General features: G+C 53.0%; 3 protein-coding genes across 3 annotated transcripts; 1 reads left to right on the top strand and 2 right to left on the bottom strand.

Moving 5' to 3' along the window:
- Positions 1 to 130: 130 nt before the first annotated feature.
- CORC01_01188 (uncharacterized protein) lies at positions 131 to 3,506 on the bottom strand (the record flags this gene model as incomplete). The annotated part of the gene is made up of 2 exons (XM_022612844.1): positions 131 to 3,236; positions 3,292 to 3,506. 2 exons carry the CDS (start codon positions 3,504 to 3,506, stop codon positions 131 to 133), a joined length of 3,321 nt encoding a protein of 1,106 aa, XP_022480605.1.
- Positions 3,507 to 8,301: 4,795 nt separating this feature from the next.
- Positions 8,302 to 10,156, top strand: CORC01_01187 (eukaryotic aspartyl protease; the record flags this gene model as incomplete). Its single annotated transcript, XM_022612843.1, has 3 exons — positions 8,302 to 8,506; positions 8,572 to 9,133; positions 9,208 to 10,156. The coding sequence occupies 3 exons, from the start codon at positions 8,302 to 8,304 to the stop codon at positions 10,154 to 10,156; spliced, it is 1,716 nt and encodes a 571-aa protein (XP_022480604.1).
- A 2,027-nt stretch (positions 10,157 to 12,183) lies between these two features.
- Positions 12,184 to 14,685, bottom strand: CORC01_01186 (uncharacterized protein; the record flags this gene model as incomplete). Its single annotated transcript, XM_022612842.1, has 6 exons — positions 12,184 to 12,609; positions 12,659 to 12,844; positions 12,893 to 13,185; positions 13,238 to 14,245; positions 14,308 to 14,417; positions 14,477 to 14,685. 6 exons carry the CDS (start codon positions 14,683 to 14,685, stop codon positions 12,184 to 12,186), a joined length of 2,232 nt encoding a protein of 743 aa, XP_022480603.1.
- Between the last annotated feature and the right edge of the window lie 1,902 nt (positions 14,686 to 16,587).

Here is a 16,587-nt window from a genome sequence, read left to right as displayed (position 1 = left end):
TCAGGACAGCGCCAAGCGACGTTAAATTTCTCACGTGTTTTCTTCAAGTGCAAGAACTCGGCTACGCGCCTCGCTATACGTCTACGCCAAGTTGTACCAATACAAATTTTCAACCCCTCGCCCAAAACCATTAGTAAGGCGGCTTCGTGACGTTCCCTAAACTGAGCTCTCCCGCTCTGCTGTCAATCCCATTAAGAAGGTCGTGTAAATCCATCCCTCCTCCTGACACCATCGATAAGCTACCATCTCCTCTCGTCGAACCCTGGTATAAACTGTCGCCACCGCGACTGCTAAGCACTCGTTTCGCCGGCTTCACTGCGTAATCCTGAACAGAAACCGAGGACGTTAGCCCACCAATGTGGCCGGGCAGTGGCGGCACTGGCGGAACGTCCTCGTCTTCGTTGTGTTCGTACAAAGGATTGGAGTTGAGCGGCCCACCTTTGCGTGATGCCGAGGAAGACCTCTGCCGTCCAAGAGAGGCTCCGTCGCCGTTTTCCGGCTGAGATGCCGCCGGGTTGAAGCTTAGCTCCGATGGGGTAAAGTCGTAGCTAACCATGCTGTCACTATCGCTGTCATGGTGCAAGCCAGCTGACGTGCCAATGGGCGTCGCGGGTACTTGGCCTGTCAAAACCATTTTGAGCTGGTCAATGGAGGTGACTACGCCCCGGCTCGAGTCCGACGGTGAGGGCGAAACGCCACTCCGGACACTGGACTTGCGCAACTTGCTCATGGGAGACAAGCCTCCTAGGACCTGGGAGTTCGGACGAAGATTCCGCTGGCTGCCCAGCGGTGAAGACTCTCCCGGCTGGCCATGCCCGTTAGCGCCATTAACTGTCAGGTGGTATCGGTTGGTTCCCATAGTGCCACTTTTTGAGCCAGCCAACGACTCTGACTTGCTTCCCGCCTGCAAGGCTAACATAGCCGCATCTCTCGACCAGTCTGTCAGCATGTGCTCGCGGAACGCACTCGGCAGCTCCGACCCGGGCGCTGCGGGCGTCGTGCTAATCGAGGTGCTAAGAATGGGGTGCGAAAAGTTTCGCCCGGGAGACTGAGGGGGGCTGCTCGGTGGTGAGACACTTGTGTCTGCATAGCTCACAGCAATACTCTCTACGAACGATGCGCGGTCGTCGAATGGCAGCAACGCTTCGCTTTCAACCTCTGTGGCGGGTAGTTTGGTCTGCAGCTTGGGAACGCCGGGAGTTCCAAGGAGCTCTAGCGCTGGCGGAGGAATGGCCACGCCCTCTGTCCAGAAATGTTTGCTGCGTCTTCGGATAACTTCGTTCGTGATTGCACGTCCCACGGCAGAGTTCTCAATGTCGAACTTCTCGGTCACGGCCCAGAAATAGCCGTGGCAAAGACTGCCCAGACGAACCTTTTGCACTGGCAGCTCTGCATCTGGAATGTCCTCCTGAAGACGGAACACCATTGGTAATCCGTACTGCACTGCGTTTACGCCCAGCTGAGATACCAGCTTGGTAAGTAGCACGTGAAGAAGCACGATGTCCGGGTCGTAGTCGACATATTGCAAGGCATTGTCGTATATCGCAATGTGCAGAAGTTGGAGGAAATGCGAACGCTGCCTCGATGGTTTCTCGCGGTGGGATGCGTTTGATGCGGCTCGTTGAGCAGCGCTGGCAGATTGAAGCTCGCGACTGTTCTTGAGAGAAGACCGGTGGTGCTGGGTGCTGTCATCTCGCGCCTTCCAATCGGCCGCTGTTGTTTCGCGATCCAGCCAGGTCAGAAGCGCGTCGGCGTAGGCTTTTCTGACTTCGCCATCTGGATCCCGCAGAAGCCAGTGTGTGCTCTCCCAGACTTGAATAGGAACCTTATTCCTCGACAAGTTCAGATTGCCGGACATCTGGGCACGCGGGTTTGCGACGAGGAGTATGTTCTTTATTGCCTTCAAAGCAGCCGTCTTACCCACATTGCGGGAAAGGTACGTTTCCAGCTGAGGTTGGCTGGTAGTCATCTCGTCTGAGGAGGGCTGCTCGGAAGTTTCTGCCTGGGGCGATGAGCTGGTACTCGAGGACTTGGACGGCTTTAGTCGGAGAAGGATCGTTGAAATCATATCCGAGATCTGGTCTGCGTAGTATACGTGGGTCGCCAGATCTCCGATGCAGAGTTGGATACGCTCGAGGAGTTCTCTTCGCTGGGCGAATACGTCACCGGATCCTTGCAAAGTAGAGGGTACTTCGTCAGGCTCTCCTTCGGTTCTCCCAAAACCTCCAGGTAGTTGAATAAGTTTCTTCATATGCTGAACGAGGCCCAGCAACACGTCCATGGCGCTCAGCCCAATCAAGTTGACGTCGGAACGCAGGAGAGATCCAATCATGGCCGCCAGCGATAGATGAAGCTTGAGGTTGTCGTCATTGACGGGTGCTTTCGACAGATGATCCATGGCCGTCACCAGGATAACGTAGCGATCCTGCACAGGTGCCCATCTCGCGATTGCGCTGTAAATGCTGATTGCCCACCCGTGATCCTGGCCAACTTTCTCATCCGGCTTAACAGCTGTGTTCCCGTTTGCGATGCGATCTTCGATGAACTGGAAAAGAGCTCCAGTCGCGGAATGGATCTGTGGCCGATTTGGTGCCACAAAGATCTGCTTGAGGCACTGCATGGCAAGCACACCAACGTCCTCCTCTGCCAGCCTGTCGACATCATGGGCAGTGCCTGTCAGAGCGATAGGGTTGGCATCGCCAGTATCGTTGGTCCCCACAGTTGCGACGCTTGTCCTACGGCGAAGCTTCTCTGCCTGCACTTTCTCCTCCATTTGTATGCGCGACAGCAATGTGTCGAGCAACTCGTCGTCATCCCACCAAAGGTTGTCCAAAATAACGGGGACAATTACGTCAAACTGGCGGCCAGTGACAGTCGACAGAGCTTCTGAAGAGGAAACGCTCCTGATTGCTTCGAGACCAGCATTCCTCCATCGCATCAGCACAGGCTTGCTGGAGGCTCCTTTCCCAGGGTTTTCGCGGGTCGAGGCGAGCGAAGCGTAGGTGCGGACGATCGATTCGTACTGGGCGAGATAAGCCTGATCTGCAAAGGAGGAAGATGCATCGTGGTTTTCGCAAAAGGCCTCAAAGGTGGGGATAGAGGACTCGACCATGGTGATGTCCTTGGATCCAAGGATGACGTCGAGAATTTTGAGCACATTAGGGGCCACAAGCGGCAGGTCCTTGGGGGCCTTCTCGATGAGTGCCGTGAGGATTCGAAGAGTGACTTGCACATTTCTGAAAGAGTTCCGGTAAGCAAGGCGATCTTTCAATACCTTGGGGGGTCACAAACCCGATGCGCTGTCGCCAGACATCGCTTGCCGTCTTCTTCTCCAAGAAGGAGCCAATTTTCTGGATCTTGGAACGGCGGGAGGTGGCATAGAACAGCAGATAGCTCAGCTCGCTAGAATTCGGCTTGACATCAACAGCGCCCTTGTTGGTCCGTGGATAACACTTGAGGACCAGCACTTGGTGCTTCGGTCGACATTTTTGCTGGATCGCGTTCATGGCGCTGGGGGTGTCGGGGCCCGATGAGCGAGAGGAGTCGGAGGACTACCTGGTGGCCGGTAGTAGATGATGGGAAAGAAAAAGCATCGAGGTTGGAGAAGGAGGGAGCAAGAGGCGTCGCGTCAGGTTTGGAGGATTGGTCGCCGTCTTCGTCGGTTTAGATCGCGAAAAGCAAGGAAGGAGTGAGGCATTGGACAAGGTCAAAAAGAAAGGGAGCAGGCGTAATGGAGAAAGCCAGCGAGCAATAATTTGGGTGTGGCAGACAAGAGACCCGACAGAAACAGATTCCAGTCAAGGCCCGGCCAGACCAAGCCAGCACGGGGGCGGCTCGACGGGGGCGTTAAGCGTGGACGTGCTTCGTCAGGTAAGTACCTTTACTGCGAGGTGAGTGGAGATGGGTACCTCAGCATGTGTGCACCATTCGTCCGTACTCCGTACGTACGACCATGGAAATCGAAAAGGCTGGCCTGTGAGAATCCTGCACACTGCCTAGCTGGGCACCTGCCAACCTCCCAGGTCACCCCCTCTCGGGCTGGTTCGAGGACCGGTGCAACGGGACTCTTTCGTCATAAATTGGGCCCGAAATTGCTGTCTGCACCGCACCAGCATCTCGCTGTATTGTCAACCTGCTGCGGACTCCATCGTCGTCATCATTCTTACCCGATTATCCATCCGGCCTTCGCGCATGTGGTCTCATGATCCTTTCTCAGAACGACGGCAATGCGATTTGAGATGCCTGCCTCAGGATCGAAACCGGCCACTGGGGAATCATTGTCGAAGACGGCTAGAGGACAGCTCTTGCCGACTGGATACATGTCGAGATAACATCAAAATGAGCAATCTGCTGGGATAGCGAAACACACGTGTGAGGGCAAAATGCGCTGGAAGATGAGATTACGAGCCCCAAGATGGGCAAGTTCCTGTGTGAATGGGGAGATGGTAATCTCGGGGAACCGCCCCAAGGCCGACAGACCGGCTCTCAGCGGGATACGCGTTTGCTGTTGCCATTCGCAATGGAAGCGCGAGATGGCTGGGATTCCCACCCGACCTATACGCCGCCTGGCCTGAGCTTCCGAGTCCCCTGCAGCCCTGTGGTGAAGGAGGGGCAAAGGGGGTTGTACCGTTTTCACACAGTACCTTACTTTAGAGTGCATGGCAAGCTCGATGGCACCCAATACATGTGATGGTACTAGTAAACGTCTACTTTGTACTTAAGGAATGGTAGATCGTTGCCGCGTTAGTCCACCCAGGTATGAAAACATGCTTCTCCACCAATTCAAAGACACGAGGAAATATACCACCAAAGACACAACAAATGCCGTCCCCCACTGGCACAAGTCTTCTCAGTGGTAAGCTTCATAGCAATGCACCAAGATATTGGACGCGGGATGTCTGCGTCTCACGAATGCAAGCCTTGGACACGGAAGAAGCTGCCGCCAAGCGAGATATTTCAGAAATGAAAGTGGCCAGCGTGGTACCTTTTTTGTTTCCTCAACTTCATGCAGACGCACCTGTCATTGGACGCGTGTTTCACCGGCCACCCATCCATATTGCCTTGATGCCCTATCCGTACCTCGTTTCCTGGTATGCACTGAGACCTGCCGCGGGCGAACTCACGATGCTGCAGCTCCCAGTCAGTGTCTGAGCCAAAACAAAACAGCCGTCTCCCCGTCTCTATTTTGGTCTTCCTCGTCGCCTTGTCACAGGCGTTTGGGAAGACGGGAATGCGGTCCACCAGGGTGTCTTGAGGTGTTTGGGACGGACAGGTGCCTGGGATGATCCCCCCGGCTCGAAGAGTTCCAACAGGTGCTCGGACATTTGCATACAGGTCCAATCATGCTCACGCATCTACACACTTGTAAACCTTGTCCAGCTGACTTGAGGCAAGGCGAATATCGACAGCAGTGCTAGCCAGCTGCACGAGTCGATGTCGAGACTCGAGGTTTGAAACTTGTGAATACTTCTTCATGTGCTCGCTCGCCCGGGCCCGGATGAGGAGTGACAAGTGCGTACCTGAGCTATCTCCCGCGCTCCTTATATTTTCCAATCTGCCCAGATGCATCTGCATCCCTCGCCTTACTTTTTCGACCCATCCAGCTCGGTTGTCACCGTCGCCGTCCCATCCGTCTGATGTCGTCAGCACTGCACCCCTCCTACTTTTCCTGCATGCTCGTTCAATCTCTCAACCCCAAAGCCACCACTTCGTCCTCTCACCCTATCTCATTCCACCTGCTCAAGGTGAGGTACCTTGGCTCTCGCTGACCGCACTCATCATCAAAACTCTCCCCCAACGTTCCTTTCAAATGTCTCTGTTTCCTGCTCAACAAACGCCTCTAGCTTGGGATACAGGTTCACCAATTGCCGCCAGCTAGTGCCTAGAGAGAAAAGTTCCCCTCTTCAGTTTACCCGTGGACAGCCCGCCACCCACACCATTCTGGGCCGTCACTTGCATATAGGTAGGTGCCAACGCTGCCCTAATAGGACGGTTGTCAAGCAGAATGACGGATTCTTCAACCTACCTGGTAAGGTACCTTCCGAGAAGTGCGCACCCTTCACGCGCGACTAGTCACGATACAGACCGGCTCTATTGCGTGCCTCTGCTCCGCATCCCCCGTGATGCCCGGAGTCTTTCGAGTCCGATAATTCCGAGGCGGCCCATCCTCATCCTATCACCGGCATCACCTGCAGTATCGGATGGGACTCTCCAGCCCTTTGTGGATAACTATCCCAACATCACTGAGTCACGTCTTATCTTGTGGGGAGTCCTGCAAGGATGCAGGGGAAAGCGGTCCTCTTTACAGTTGGCCGTCACCGCTTGGTCGCCATCGCGAAGATTGGACCTCCAATCTCATACACTAGGCTACGTTATGTAGCCGTGGAACAGGCGCCTCTTTCACTCCCACCAGCGACGTTGAACCCAGACGCAGATGAGCATCGGTAGCATCTCCAGTCCTGCCGCAGCATCACCGGCGATGTCCGCAAAGGCGACAAAACCATTTGCAAGCCTTTGTAAGAAGAGATTGTCCGGGATGTATCGAACGAGGAGCACCGCAAGATGAGATAGGTATTCGATCTTTCGCGGTACACCTGGCGTCGTCGATGGGCGTAAAAGCCGGGCTTCGTAAGTGATCATTTCTTCTTCAAATACTCTTCAAAGATATCGAGGAGTCGTCTGTCGCTCGTCTGTTGCATACGTCAGACAAGTGTTTGGATACAACGTCACATTCCCGACATGAACCTCTCAAGAAGAGTGGTTGGGTTGACATACGGTGATTGGCCCTCTGGCGAGTGCAACGCACCCCAGACTAGTCAACCATGCTGGTGGGGCTCGTTCGACAACGGATCTGGAGATGGAAATGAAGCTCACGAAATTACGCCGACCACGTCAACAGAACATGAGACGGAAGAGCATGCCAGCCAATCTTATATCTAACCATTTCTTTCATCACCATCAGATGGGCTTCTTTGTGATGACGTAGCCGAACGGTGATTGCCGCGATAGAATAAATGGCTTTCCGAACCCGTCTCTGCCCTCCAAGTCCGGGGATCAAGTGGCCACATGGCGGCTCCATTTTGAGCTGAGAGAAATGACCCGGCGGTAGATTCCGCGATTTTACTTTCTTGCAAGTAAAACGACCCTGTCTGGCAAGACGCTTGTGTCAAATATTTATGGCCGCAAGAGGCGACGGACAAACAATGTGATACTGAGAATCTGATGACTATTCCAGCCAGACAAGATTATTGGAAACTTGGTCTTGCGGTCCTTCTTCAGAGCAAAGTTGCCATGATATCTAGTGGCCTATCGAGCGATGGGAGATCCCGCAAAGCGGGACCATGCGCCGGTCGGGCCGTTGGTCGCCGGCTTCGGGGCAATGTGTCACATCTCGAGGAAGTGCGCTCTCCGTGCCATTGACCTAATTCATGTAACCATGGAAGGCTTGTCGATCGTTTCTCCAAGCATAACTTCAAAAACTGTAGCATCATCATAGTCCCAATTTAATTCTAGGTCTACTGTGGTCTCGCGAGTCGCAGGCCAGAGTCTCACGTGGAAGGACACATGGAAAGAAAACCTGGGCCCAAGATTGAGGTCGCATGCAGCCAGCAAGCAAGCAAGTGGCCCACTGCCCGTTTTCTTTGTGTAATTCTAGCCAGTTGGCGTCAGCCAAGGTGGAGGAGATTCAAGAACATCCAGAAACACGGCCACGCGTGCTGAGGTAGCGGCCATGGGATCTAGCCAAGGAACCGGAAGTCGGGATCAAGATATTGGTGTTGGTGCCTACCGCAAACAGAGGCTGGAGTAGGGGATGGCAGATGGAGGAGAGACATGCTACTCTTTATGAGGTTGTCTTCTTTGAGACCCAGCCAACGCCAACGCCAACTAGCGCGTGTGCATGCAGCAAGACTCTCGTACAGCCTTGCCTTCTCTCGCGCTCCCTCCTCGAAGGGCTCCACTACTTTACTCAAAGATCGATGCCACCAACAACCCCAGAACCGACCTGGACCCACCTAGCTCAAGTTGAGCTGCTCTGCCTTACCCAGAAGCTGGAGATTCCGAGTGGCGTTTTTTTTCATACGTTGCCTTACTTCCTTCTTTTTACCAGCTGGATATCCTCAATTCACGAAGCCTCATCTCTTTTTTCTCTTCCCAAGGTTCTCACTGGCTTCAACGACTTTTTTGGGACCTTCCCACCTTCACCTTTTTGAAACCCTTCCCTTTAGGTATCTCACCACTAGGCTTATTGTATCTTATTCAAGCCAGACAGTCCCGGATCAAGAGAACCAAAAGCTGCCCAAGATGAAGTCTGGAATATTCATCACCTTCACCGCCGCCGGCGCTGCAGTGAGCTCTGTCACTGCCTTCTCCTTCCCTCGTGCTACTGAGGGTCAGGGATTCATCGCCATGCCGGTCAGACAGATCAGACCTGATTTGGGCCACCTCAGCGAGAGAGACGCCATCGAGGTCACGCTCAAGAATCAGCAGTTTTACTACTCGACTGACAGTGAGTGCCTTCCCACTACTACCTCTTCCTCCTTTGAACGAGCTGACGCTGGAAACAAAAAAAAGTCTCGATTGGATCCCCTACTCAGGAGGTGACTGTCCTGCTCGATACCGGCTCGGCTGAGCTCTGGGTCAACCCGGACTGTTCCACTGCTCCTTCCGCAGCCCAAGCTAAGGAATGTACCGCTGCTGGCCAGTACAACCCGGCCAAGAGCCGTACTCCGGCCATTGGTCCCATTGGAGCTCGCAGACTCAACTATGGAGACCCCTCGGACCCTACCACTCAGACCAGCGCCGAGATCGCCTACTACACGGATACTATCACTATGGGTGCTGGTACTATAGTTAATCAGACCTTTGGCGTCGTCACCAAGAGCGATGGAATCTCGACCGGCATCATGGGCCTGGCTCCCGATCTCAAGGCTGGTTTCGAGAAGGGCATGCCCTACAGCTTGATCCTCAACACCTTGGCTGATCAGAATGTCATTGGCAGCCGCGTCTTCTCGTTGGATCTACGTCACTCCAGTTCTGACACTGGCGCGCTCATCTACGGCGGTCTCGACAAGGGCAAGTTCATCGGAGCGCTTCAGCGTGTCCCCATGATTGCAGGCGTCAGAGGCGAGCCTCGGTAAGTGGAAGCCTCTCACTCCTGTCTCGTCAAGTAGAATGCAGCCGATCTTTCATGCTAACTCACAACACCAGTCTCGCAGCCACGCTCACCGCTGTCGGCATGACCCTGCCCAACCAGCCGGTCAAGTCGTACGACTTCGGCGCGGGTGATACGAACGTTATGCTCGATTCGGGTACGACCCTCACCCGGCTTCACCCTTCCCTGGCACGTCCCATCTTCGCAGACCTCAAGGCAGTGACCGACAGTGATGGCTACTGGTACACGGACTGCTCCCTTCGCACCCCGCCCCTCGCCAACGGTGGCAGCGACGCCTACATGACCTTCACCTTCGGCCAGAAGACCATTCGCGTGCCCCTTAGCGATTTCATCCTCGACATGGGACCCAAGGACGGCCAGTGCTACGTCGGCCTCGTCATCACCACCGACCAGCAGATCCTCGGCGACAGCATGATGCAGGCAGGCTACTTTGTCTTCGATTGGGACAACCAGGCGATTCACATGGCTCAGGCCGCTAACTGCGGCAACGAAGACATCATCGCCGTCGGCGCTGGCGACAACGCTGTCCCTAGCGGCATCGTGGGACTCTGCAACGGCCCCGCGACCCCGGACGGCAGCATCGCTCCCGCGCCAGGTGCAGTGAGTTCCTCTGCGGCTCCTTCTTCTACTACTTCATCTCCTTCACCTGACCACACACCCGGAACGACCTACTTCTCCCCCACCACCGCGACCCCGACTTACGTGACACTCTCTGATTACGGATCGTTGACGCCTTCCCTTCAGTCGTCCTCCGCGACCGGAAACGCCACACCCGCCTCGTCTGCCCCCACTGCGGCCGGCGGCGGCGGCAGCAGCATCTCCTCGACGATCACGGGTGCGATTGCCCCGACCGCGACCACACCTTCCTCCTCGACTTCCTCCGATTCTCACTCTGCCGCCTCGTCCCTGTTGTGTACTATCAACCAAAGATTCTTGGGTTTGGTTATGAGTGTCTTGCTCACGTTGGCGGCGGCGGCTTTCTAATCTGCTTGATTTTGGGAACACAGAAAAGGCTAAGGATACGATACCCCTTTTTTCAGGTTTTGGGAGGCATTATTTGGAGTCTTCATTACTACTTGCATTCAAAGACGGCATTGATTTTTGGGGAGGAAGAAGGAATTAATGGACACCTCTTTTTTTTCTCTTATCTGTCATGGAGAAGACACACACACACACACACACACACACACAGAGAGAGAGAGAGAGAGAGAGAGAGAGAGAGAGAGAGAGAGAGAGAGAGAGAGATGTGATTTCCCTAGCTAGCTGGCCAAACGCTTGAAGGAAGGGACGGAAGTCTTTCAAGCTGGGGAAGCGCAGGATGTCTAGCTAGGACGCTGTTTATGACCCGTTACGATACCAATGACGAAAACTTGAAGCCTTTGTCCTCTCGTCTCCCTCTCGTTTGGAGAATGGGAGACACGATGAACAAGCGCCTCACTTTTCCAAAGCTTCAAAACACGCTTTTTTGGCTCGTTCCCATTCGTTCTCTTGCTGTAATTGTAATATCGGGCAAATCTTTGCCCACACACGTACATATTTCATCATATCCGCCTCCTTTTAGCTGTGTTCATCAAAAGTGTGACGAGTCTACCTACCTACTCCAAGACAAGACCGAAAAAAAGCCGCTCGACTTTGACCAACAGAACTGCGTCGGGACTGACTCCGGGAAACGCCGTTGACCTCAAGTGCCTGCCCCTCCTCCCCTCCTCCTGTGTCTCTTCCCTGACGTAGTGTCTCTCATGTTTCCTCCATCGCCCTACCCTCTTTATGAGTGTGGGTGTGGTTTCTAGACCCCGCGCCCCCTACCCTCCTTCCCCTGGCAGCCGCGGTCCTGGACCCATCCCACCGAGACATTCCCAGACCACATCCGGCCTTTTTGTGCTTATGCGCCGTTCTGGGGACCCGAAGATTTGGATAGGGGGGAACCCGGTGGGTCAAAAAGGCACACCTAATAGATTCTTCAACTACAACCGCAGCTGTATTATAAATCTCGATTATATGAATACGTATAAATACGAAATATTGAGACGAGTTGAAGTATGACCATTCATAATTTTATGTATTTTGTTTTTGATACAGATATCTTTGAAATAGTAGTTTAAAGATAGTAATTTAGTAGTGGGAGCAGTAAGGTGTGCGCTCTCTGTTGTCCACCGGGTGGGAGGTGAGGCAAGCACGGCAAGCACCCGAGGTAAGGTAGCCACAATTGGGGGGGGGAGTGGGGACCCCGGAAGCAGGACGCACCCTCCGTATATTGTCTCACTACCGGACGGGGGGTGAAGCCGGGGAATCGAGGCTCTTGTCTCCCCCTACCTGCTCCTTCCCCATCCCCAAATAGTTACAAAAATGGCGTTCGTTCAAAATCCGAAGCCCAAAGTTCCCGAGCTGAGGGACGGTGGAATCTCATCTCATTCGTCAGTCCCCGAGTCGAGACACGTGCCTTAGTCTTAGTGCCTGAGGGGGGTCTCCCCTCGTCAGCCTCACGAGCGGCTTGTAGTCAACGCCCATCGAAACACATCATCGTAGGGTGAGGTGTGGAAATGCTTTCGGCAGATAGGACTTGACTTGGCAGTCGGTCTTGGTAGCATGCCGCCGCATCAGGAACGGTCAACAAGATGTATCTGAAAATAAGGAGAGATTTCCACTATGAACGAGTAACTAAGCTAGGTATGTGCAAACAATCGTTGCCAGATGAAGAATGCTGCCAAAGCAGCCGAGCTGTTCCAAGTTCTCCTCGGGTAAAAAGCAAAAGTCTCCTTCGATGTGTGCCCAGCATCTCTATTGCTGAGAATGTCATAGTTTCTCCATGAAACCATGAAACAAGATGGAAATGAGAAAAAGAAAAACGTCCGCCTCTCCAGTCTCCCAAACGAACTCTCAGAAATCATTAAGTACCGCAAAAACACCTTGAATCGAAAAATCCATGCTCCGAAACCATCTCCTTAGATGGTCGAAAAGCGCAAAGTTGTAAAAGAGTATCGTGGCCCTTCTGGGCGTATTGTTGCAAATTATTAGGCTTTGGTTCTGCGCTTCTTGGCAGTGCGAGAGCGAGAAGCCTCTCCCTCGCTGTAGGTACCGTCGTTGAGATCAGTTGCAACGCGCTTTCTGGCATGGGTGCGCGTGATTCGACGACGTGGAGCATCGCTCTCTCCTGCAGGATCCTTGACCCCAGATGTGGTGATGGTGGTGGTCATGGGCGCAGTAGCGCTGGGCACGACCGGTTTATTGTGAGCCGGAGTCAAGCAGTTACTGCAAGGCTGCATTTCGACTTCCTCGCTGTCACCGGGCTTCGGGTAGTCCCAGACCTTGGATACCGGCGGCACAGTGCTCTTCATGATTGCATCATCTCGGTCTTGAGGGGTGAAACTCGGGTGCTTGAGGTCGATGTTTCTGCAGGTCAGAGCGATGCGACGCTTTCCCTTGGGGTCGACTTTATGCTACTGCAATGTTAGTACCAGTACTCATACTAACCTCAGATTTACTTACCAGATATGCTTCATGAATGCGGGGGCCATGCATTACTACGATGTCGCCGTGATATATAGGGAACTTGAGGACACACTCCTCCTTTCCCTTCTTCTTCGGCTTTTTGGCGAAGCACATGATGGCCGGGCTTCCCAAAGAAAGTGTAGCTACCGTAGGGCCCAAGGTGTCTTCTCCGTCGTCGTGATACTACAGGGGTCAGTGTTGAGTTCAGAAAGAGTTCATGTAGGTACTGACGCTGATCTTGTCCTGTTCCATGTAGCCGATTGACAAGAGCTCGTTGAACTCGGTAAAGCCGCGAGTGATGGATGGGTCCCGAGTCAACCCAATGTGTTGAGCAGGGCTGCTGGCAGTTCCCAGGACTTCGTTCGTCATCTCAACCGATGCGCGGCCAGCCCACTCCATTCTCTTGAGGGCTCCCATGAGCGCTTCAGGGGCCGCTGAAAACGGCATTGAATCCACCGCGACAATGAACTTGTAAGGGGCGCCCCAGTTTTGGAGAAAGTTCCGGGTCAGCTTCTCTCCGGTTGCTGCAACATGTTAGCGAAATATTTTGAAGAAGAGCGTTGAATGAAGACTCACATCCGCTCTGAAACACAGGGTTTCTGGTCAGGCCGAGGGTGTCAACAGTCTCGTTAGAGATCTCCCACATCTTGTCAGGACCACCAGGCTGGCAGTTGATTTCCTGGTTCGTGCGGATGATGCTGACCGAGCCAATGATGTTACTGGTGTTGAAGGGATCCGGGAGAAGATACTGCTCAATTGGAAAACCATTGATCTGAGCACGGTGCTGCAGAATGCTTGTATCAAGTGCTCTGGGCCTGTTGGCTGAGTTCCTCTTGGTGCGTGTCTCCTCTTGGAGGATGTGCTGCAGAGAGTATGAAGTCGGCGTAGCCATCAAGACAAAGCTGCACGCTGGGTTCTCATAAGCCCAGTGTGTCCAGTCGATTCGCCTTGAGCAACCATGACATTGAGGGCAGACGATGCCCGCACGCATTGCCTTTTCTGTGCCCAAGTAGCCTTCCATGGAAGGAATGGCGGGACGGATAGGCTGCTTCGGGAGTTGAAAAGATGTTCTCTCCTGAAGGAAGTCAGCAGAGTATTCCAAATGAGTGACGTCCACTCCAGCTGGAAACTTGAAAAAGCGTCTGCAGCGATTGTTGAGACAAGTCCATCCAGAAGAGAAGATCGACTTGGAGTGCTCATGGCAGTCGGTGCACCAAGCAAGGGTTGCGGCGCAGTGGGAAGCGGCTGTAAGCCCCTTGGTGTCGACGTCCGATGGAAAGGTGAAGCACTCTTCGCAGTGAGCATTCAGGCAGGTCCATCCCTGAACGAAGTACTGCTTCGACATCTTCGAGCACTTGCGACAGTTTTGACGAACGTCACTGAACTCCCGAGGCTTGACCGTGTGTTGAACTTCAGCCTTTGCCTGCCACCAAGACGGCGTAGAACGGTCGGCCTTCTCAAGTCGAATCTTGTTAAAGGTTTGACCAGTGGCGTCTACCTCAGACCAAATATCAGTGATGGTGAAGAACCCCATGACATTATACTTGTGCTCGGTAGCGATGGACAAGCCGGGGTAGTTGGCATCTACTTAGAAATGAGTTAGATGTCCAAACAATGATAGTGCAGAGACTTGCCTAAGATGACACCAACGGGCATTGCACCCATCATAGCTGTGTGGGCAGATTCCTTGTTCGACTTTTGGGGATCCTTGACTCGGACCAGGTCGCCGTTCTGATCACGCTCTCTGCCACCACCACTATCAAAGATAGCAAAGATTAGCAGTTAGTGAGCGAGGGAACTTTCGGAAGGACTTACAGCGCAGTGATGATGACCTCTGTATCCATGCGGTCTCGAACAGAAGGAAAACCGGCAATGAGAAATCCCTTGAGGATCTTGCCGCTGGTGTAGCCACTGCTCTGGTGAGCCTTGTAATAAGGCAGGGCATCACAAAGAGCCTGGCGGGTTTCGGCCCAAACAGGGGGGCTTCCAAAAGGCTCAGCCCCAGCTTTGTTGAAGTCGGCCATGGTGCTTACTGAGGGCTTGAGTTGTTGGAAAAAGACGAGATTTTGACTGTGGAAGGTTAGGGAATCGTTGAAGAAGGAATAAGGGACGCCGCAGTATACTGTCGATCGTGAGGCGTGCTTCACGCAGAGAAAAATATGATCACAGCCTCAATGTAGATTCTGAGAAGTGCTTCTTGCAGTCCAAGAAGTTCAAAATAGCGCTTCTGGGTAGCTTGAATGACTGCAGGAAGAATTTGGAGAAAGTAGACTTGGTGCGCAGAAGAGGATAGTGAGGTGTAAGAGAGGGATGAAGAGAGTGAAGACCACAGTGATCGGGCTACACCAAATAAAGAGGCAGAGCTCTTAGATAGTGACGCCAGGTGTGTCCTTGGGTGGGTGAGAGAAGTGTGTGTGTGTGTGAAAGAGAAAAAGAGAAAGAGAAATGAGTTTGCGGAGAATCGTCTCTCTTAAATAAGAGGCGTGGAGGAGGCGTGGAGGAGGCGCCCGAAGGCCAAAGAGCAATGTGAAGAAGGAGCGTAGAAGAGATGGAAGGTACGAGTGGGTCACAGGGCCAGTTGACTAAACAGCAAGGAAGGTTCAGTTACCTGGAGCCCAGGTACTATGGAAGCGATGGGAAAGAACGAAGAACGCTAGCATAGCAAGGCTGGAAGGTGCAAGTGATTCAGTGACCAGGGCAAGTATTCCCCATACCAAGGGGATGAGCGAATCAGTGTACCTTAATTCTGGAGGATCTTGGGTACTAAATGACGTTCTTTCCGTCTTTTATCGTTTCTAGCACACAAATGTTTCAGATCGCAATTGGCACTCTTTCATTGGATATCTGATAAGAGGAGCGAGTGAAGGGATCATGTCGATTATGTTCTTAAATGAAAGGCTAGACGCTTGAGTCGGCCGAGTCTGTACTCAATAATAAAGTGCCTTTGAATGGGGGAATGTCGTGGTTTGGAGTGAGGTGGAAAGAGGGATAGGCTGAGTTGGCCGTTGCGGCCCAGATATTGAGGGTACGATGTGCCCAGAGAACCACTCGCCATTCTGTTCAGTAGAAAGCTTTATGTAAGAGATCTTCATGATCACAGGCTGAGAGGCAACATTCTATACGTTGAGCGAAGGGAATTTGGGGGTACAAGTGTTGCAAAGCTACGTTACCCAGCCGGCAGTAACTGCGCTTGGCCATGGTATCAAGAGCCCGAGCATTACCAGCAGTACTTATGGCCTTTTACTTCTCTATAGGTACGGATTTTCCCTCAGAAAATATGTCATGAAACTGCAATGAAGCCTGTCAAAGACAGTGGGCTCCATGCTCGCGATATTGGCTTAGACTGACAGTTTCAACAAATCCTTAAAACAGTTGACAGAAGGAGCATTTTCAGTGCTAGGCTAGCGTTGCGATTGCAAAAGAACGCTATTTACGTACATGGCTTGGATTTGAGGTCTGAAGCTCCATTAGTGCGAGTGAGTTGTACGACTTGTCGTCATGTAAACTGTCATCTCTAGATACCCTGGTGAGTCGCGTGAAACCATATGAGCATCCGGCATGACTGCGATGATGCAGGCATTCTAGTCGGGGCTGATAAACAAGTGAAGGGTACAATAAATGAGCATAACTGTTACTCGCCAGTGAAATAGTAACAGAGCCTGATTGCCTCAGAGATACAAGAAGGCCCAGAAGGAGCAGCACGCGGATTAATCACAACCGTATCCTTCGAGGGAAACCGACATCACTTGACAGCCACCAGGCAGAGTTCAGCGAAATGGGTTCTCGCCAGCTCGACGATACTATCGTGGCATGAAACAAGCTGTTTCTGACACTGAGTATACAGGGTATTAGCTGGGGGCAACATGATGGCACCTCAAGAACGAAGAATTTATATAGGACAGGGGCAGTGAAGCCTGAAGGACTTC

The sequence above is a fragment of the Colletotrichum orchidophilum genome (assembly GCF_001831195.1).
Source record: "Colletotrichum orchidophilum strain IMI 309357 chromosome Unknown Scaffold_6.1, whole genome shotgun sequence".
In the NCBI taxonomy this organism is placed as follows: domain Eukaryota; kingdom Fungi; phylum Ascomycota; class Sordariomycetes; order Glomerellales; family Glomerellaceae; genus Colletotrichum; species Colletotrichum orchidophilum.
This window is presented reverse-complemented; position numbering and strand designations above follow the sequence as displayed.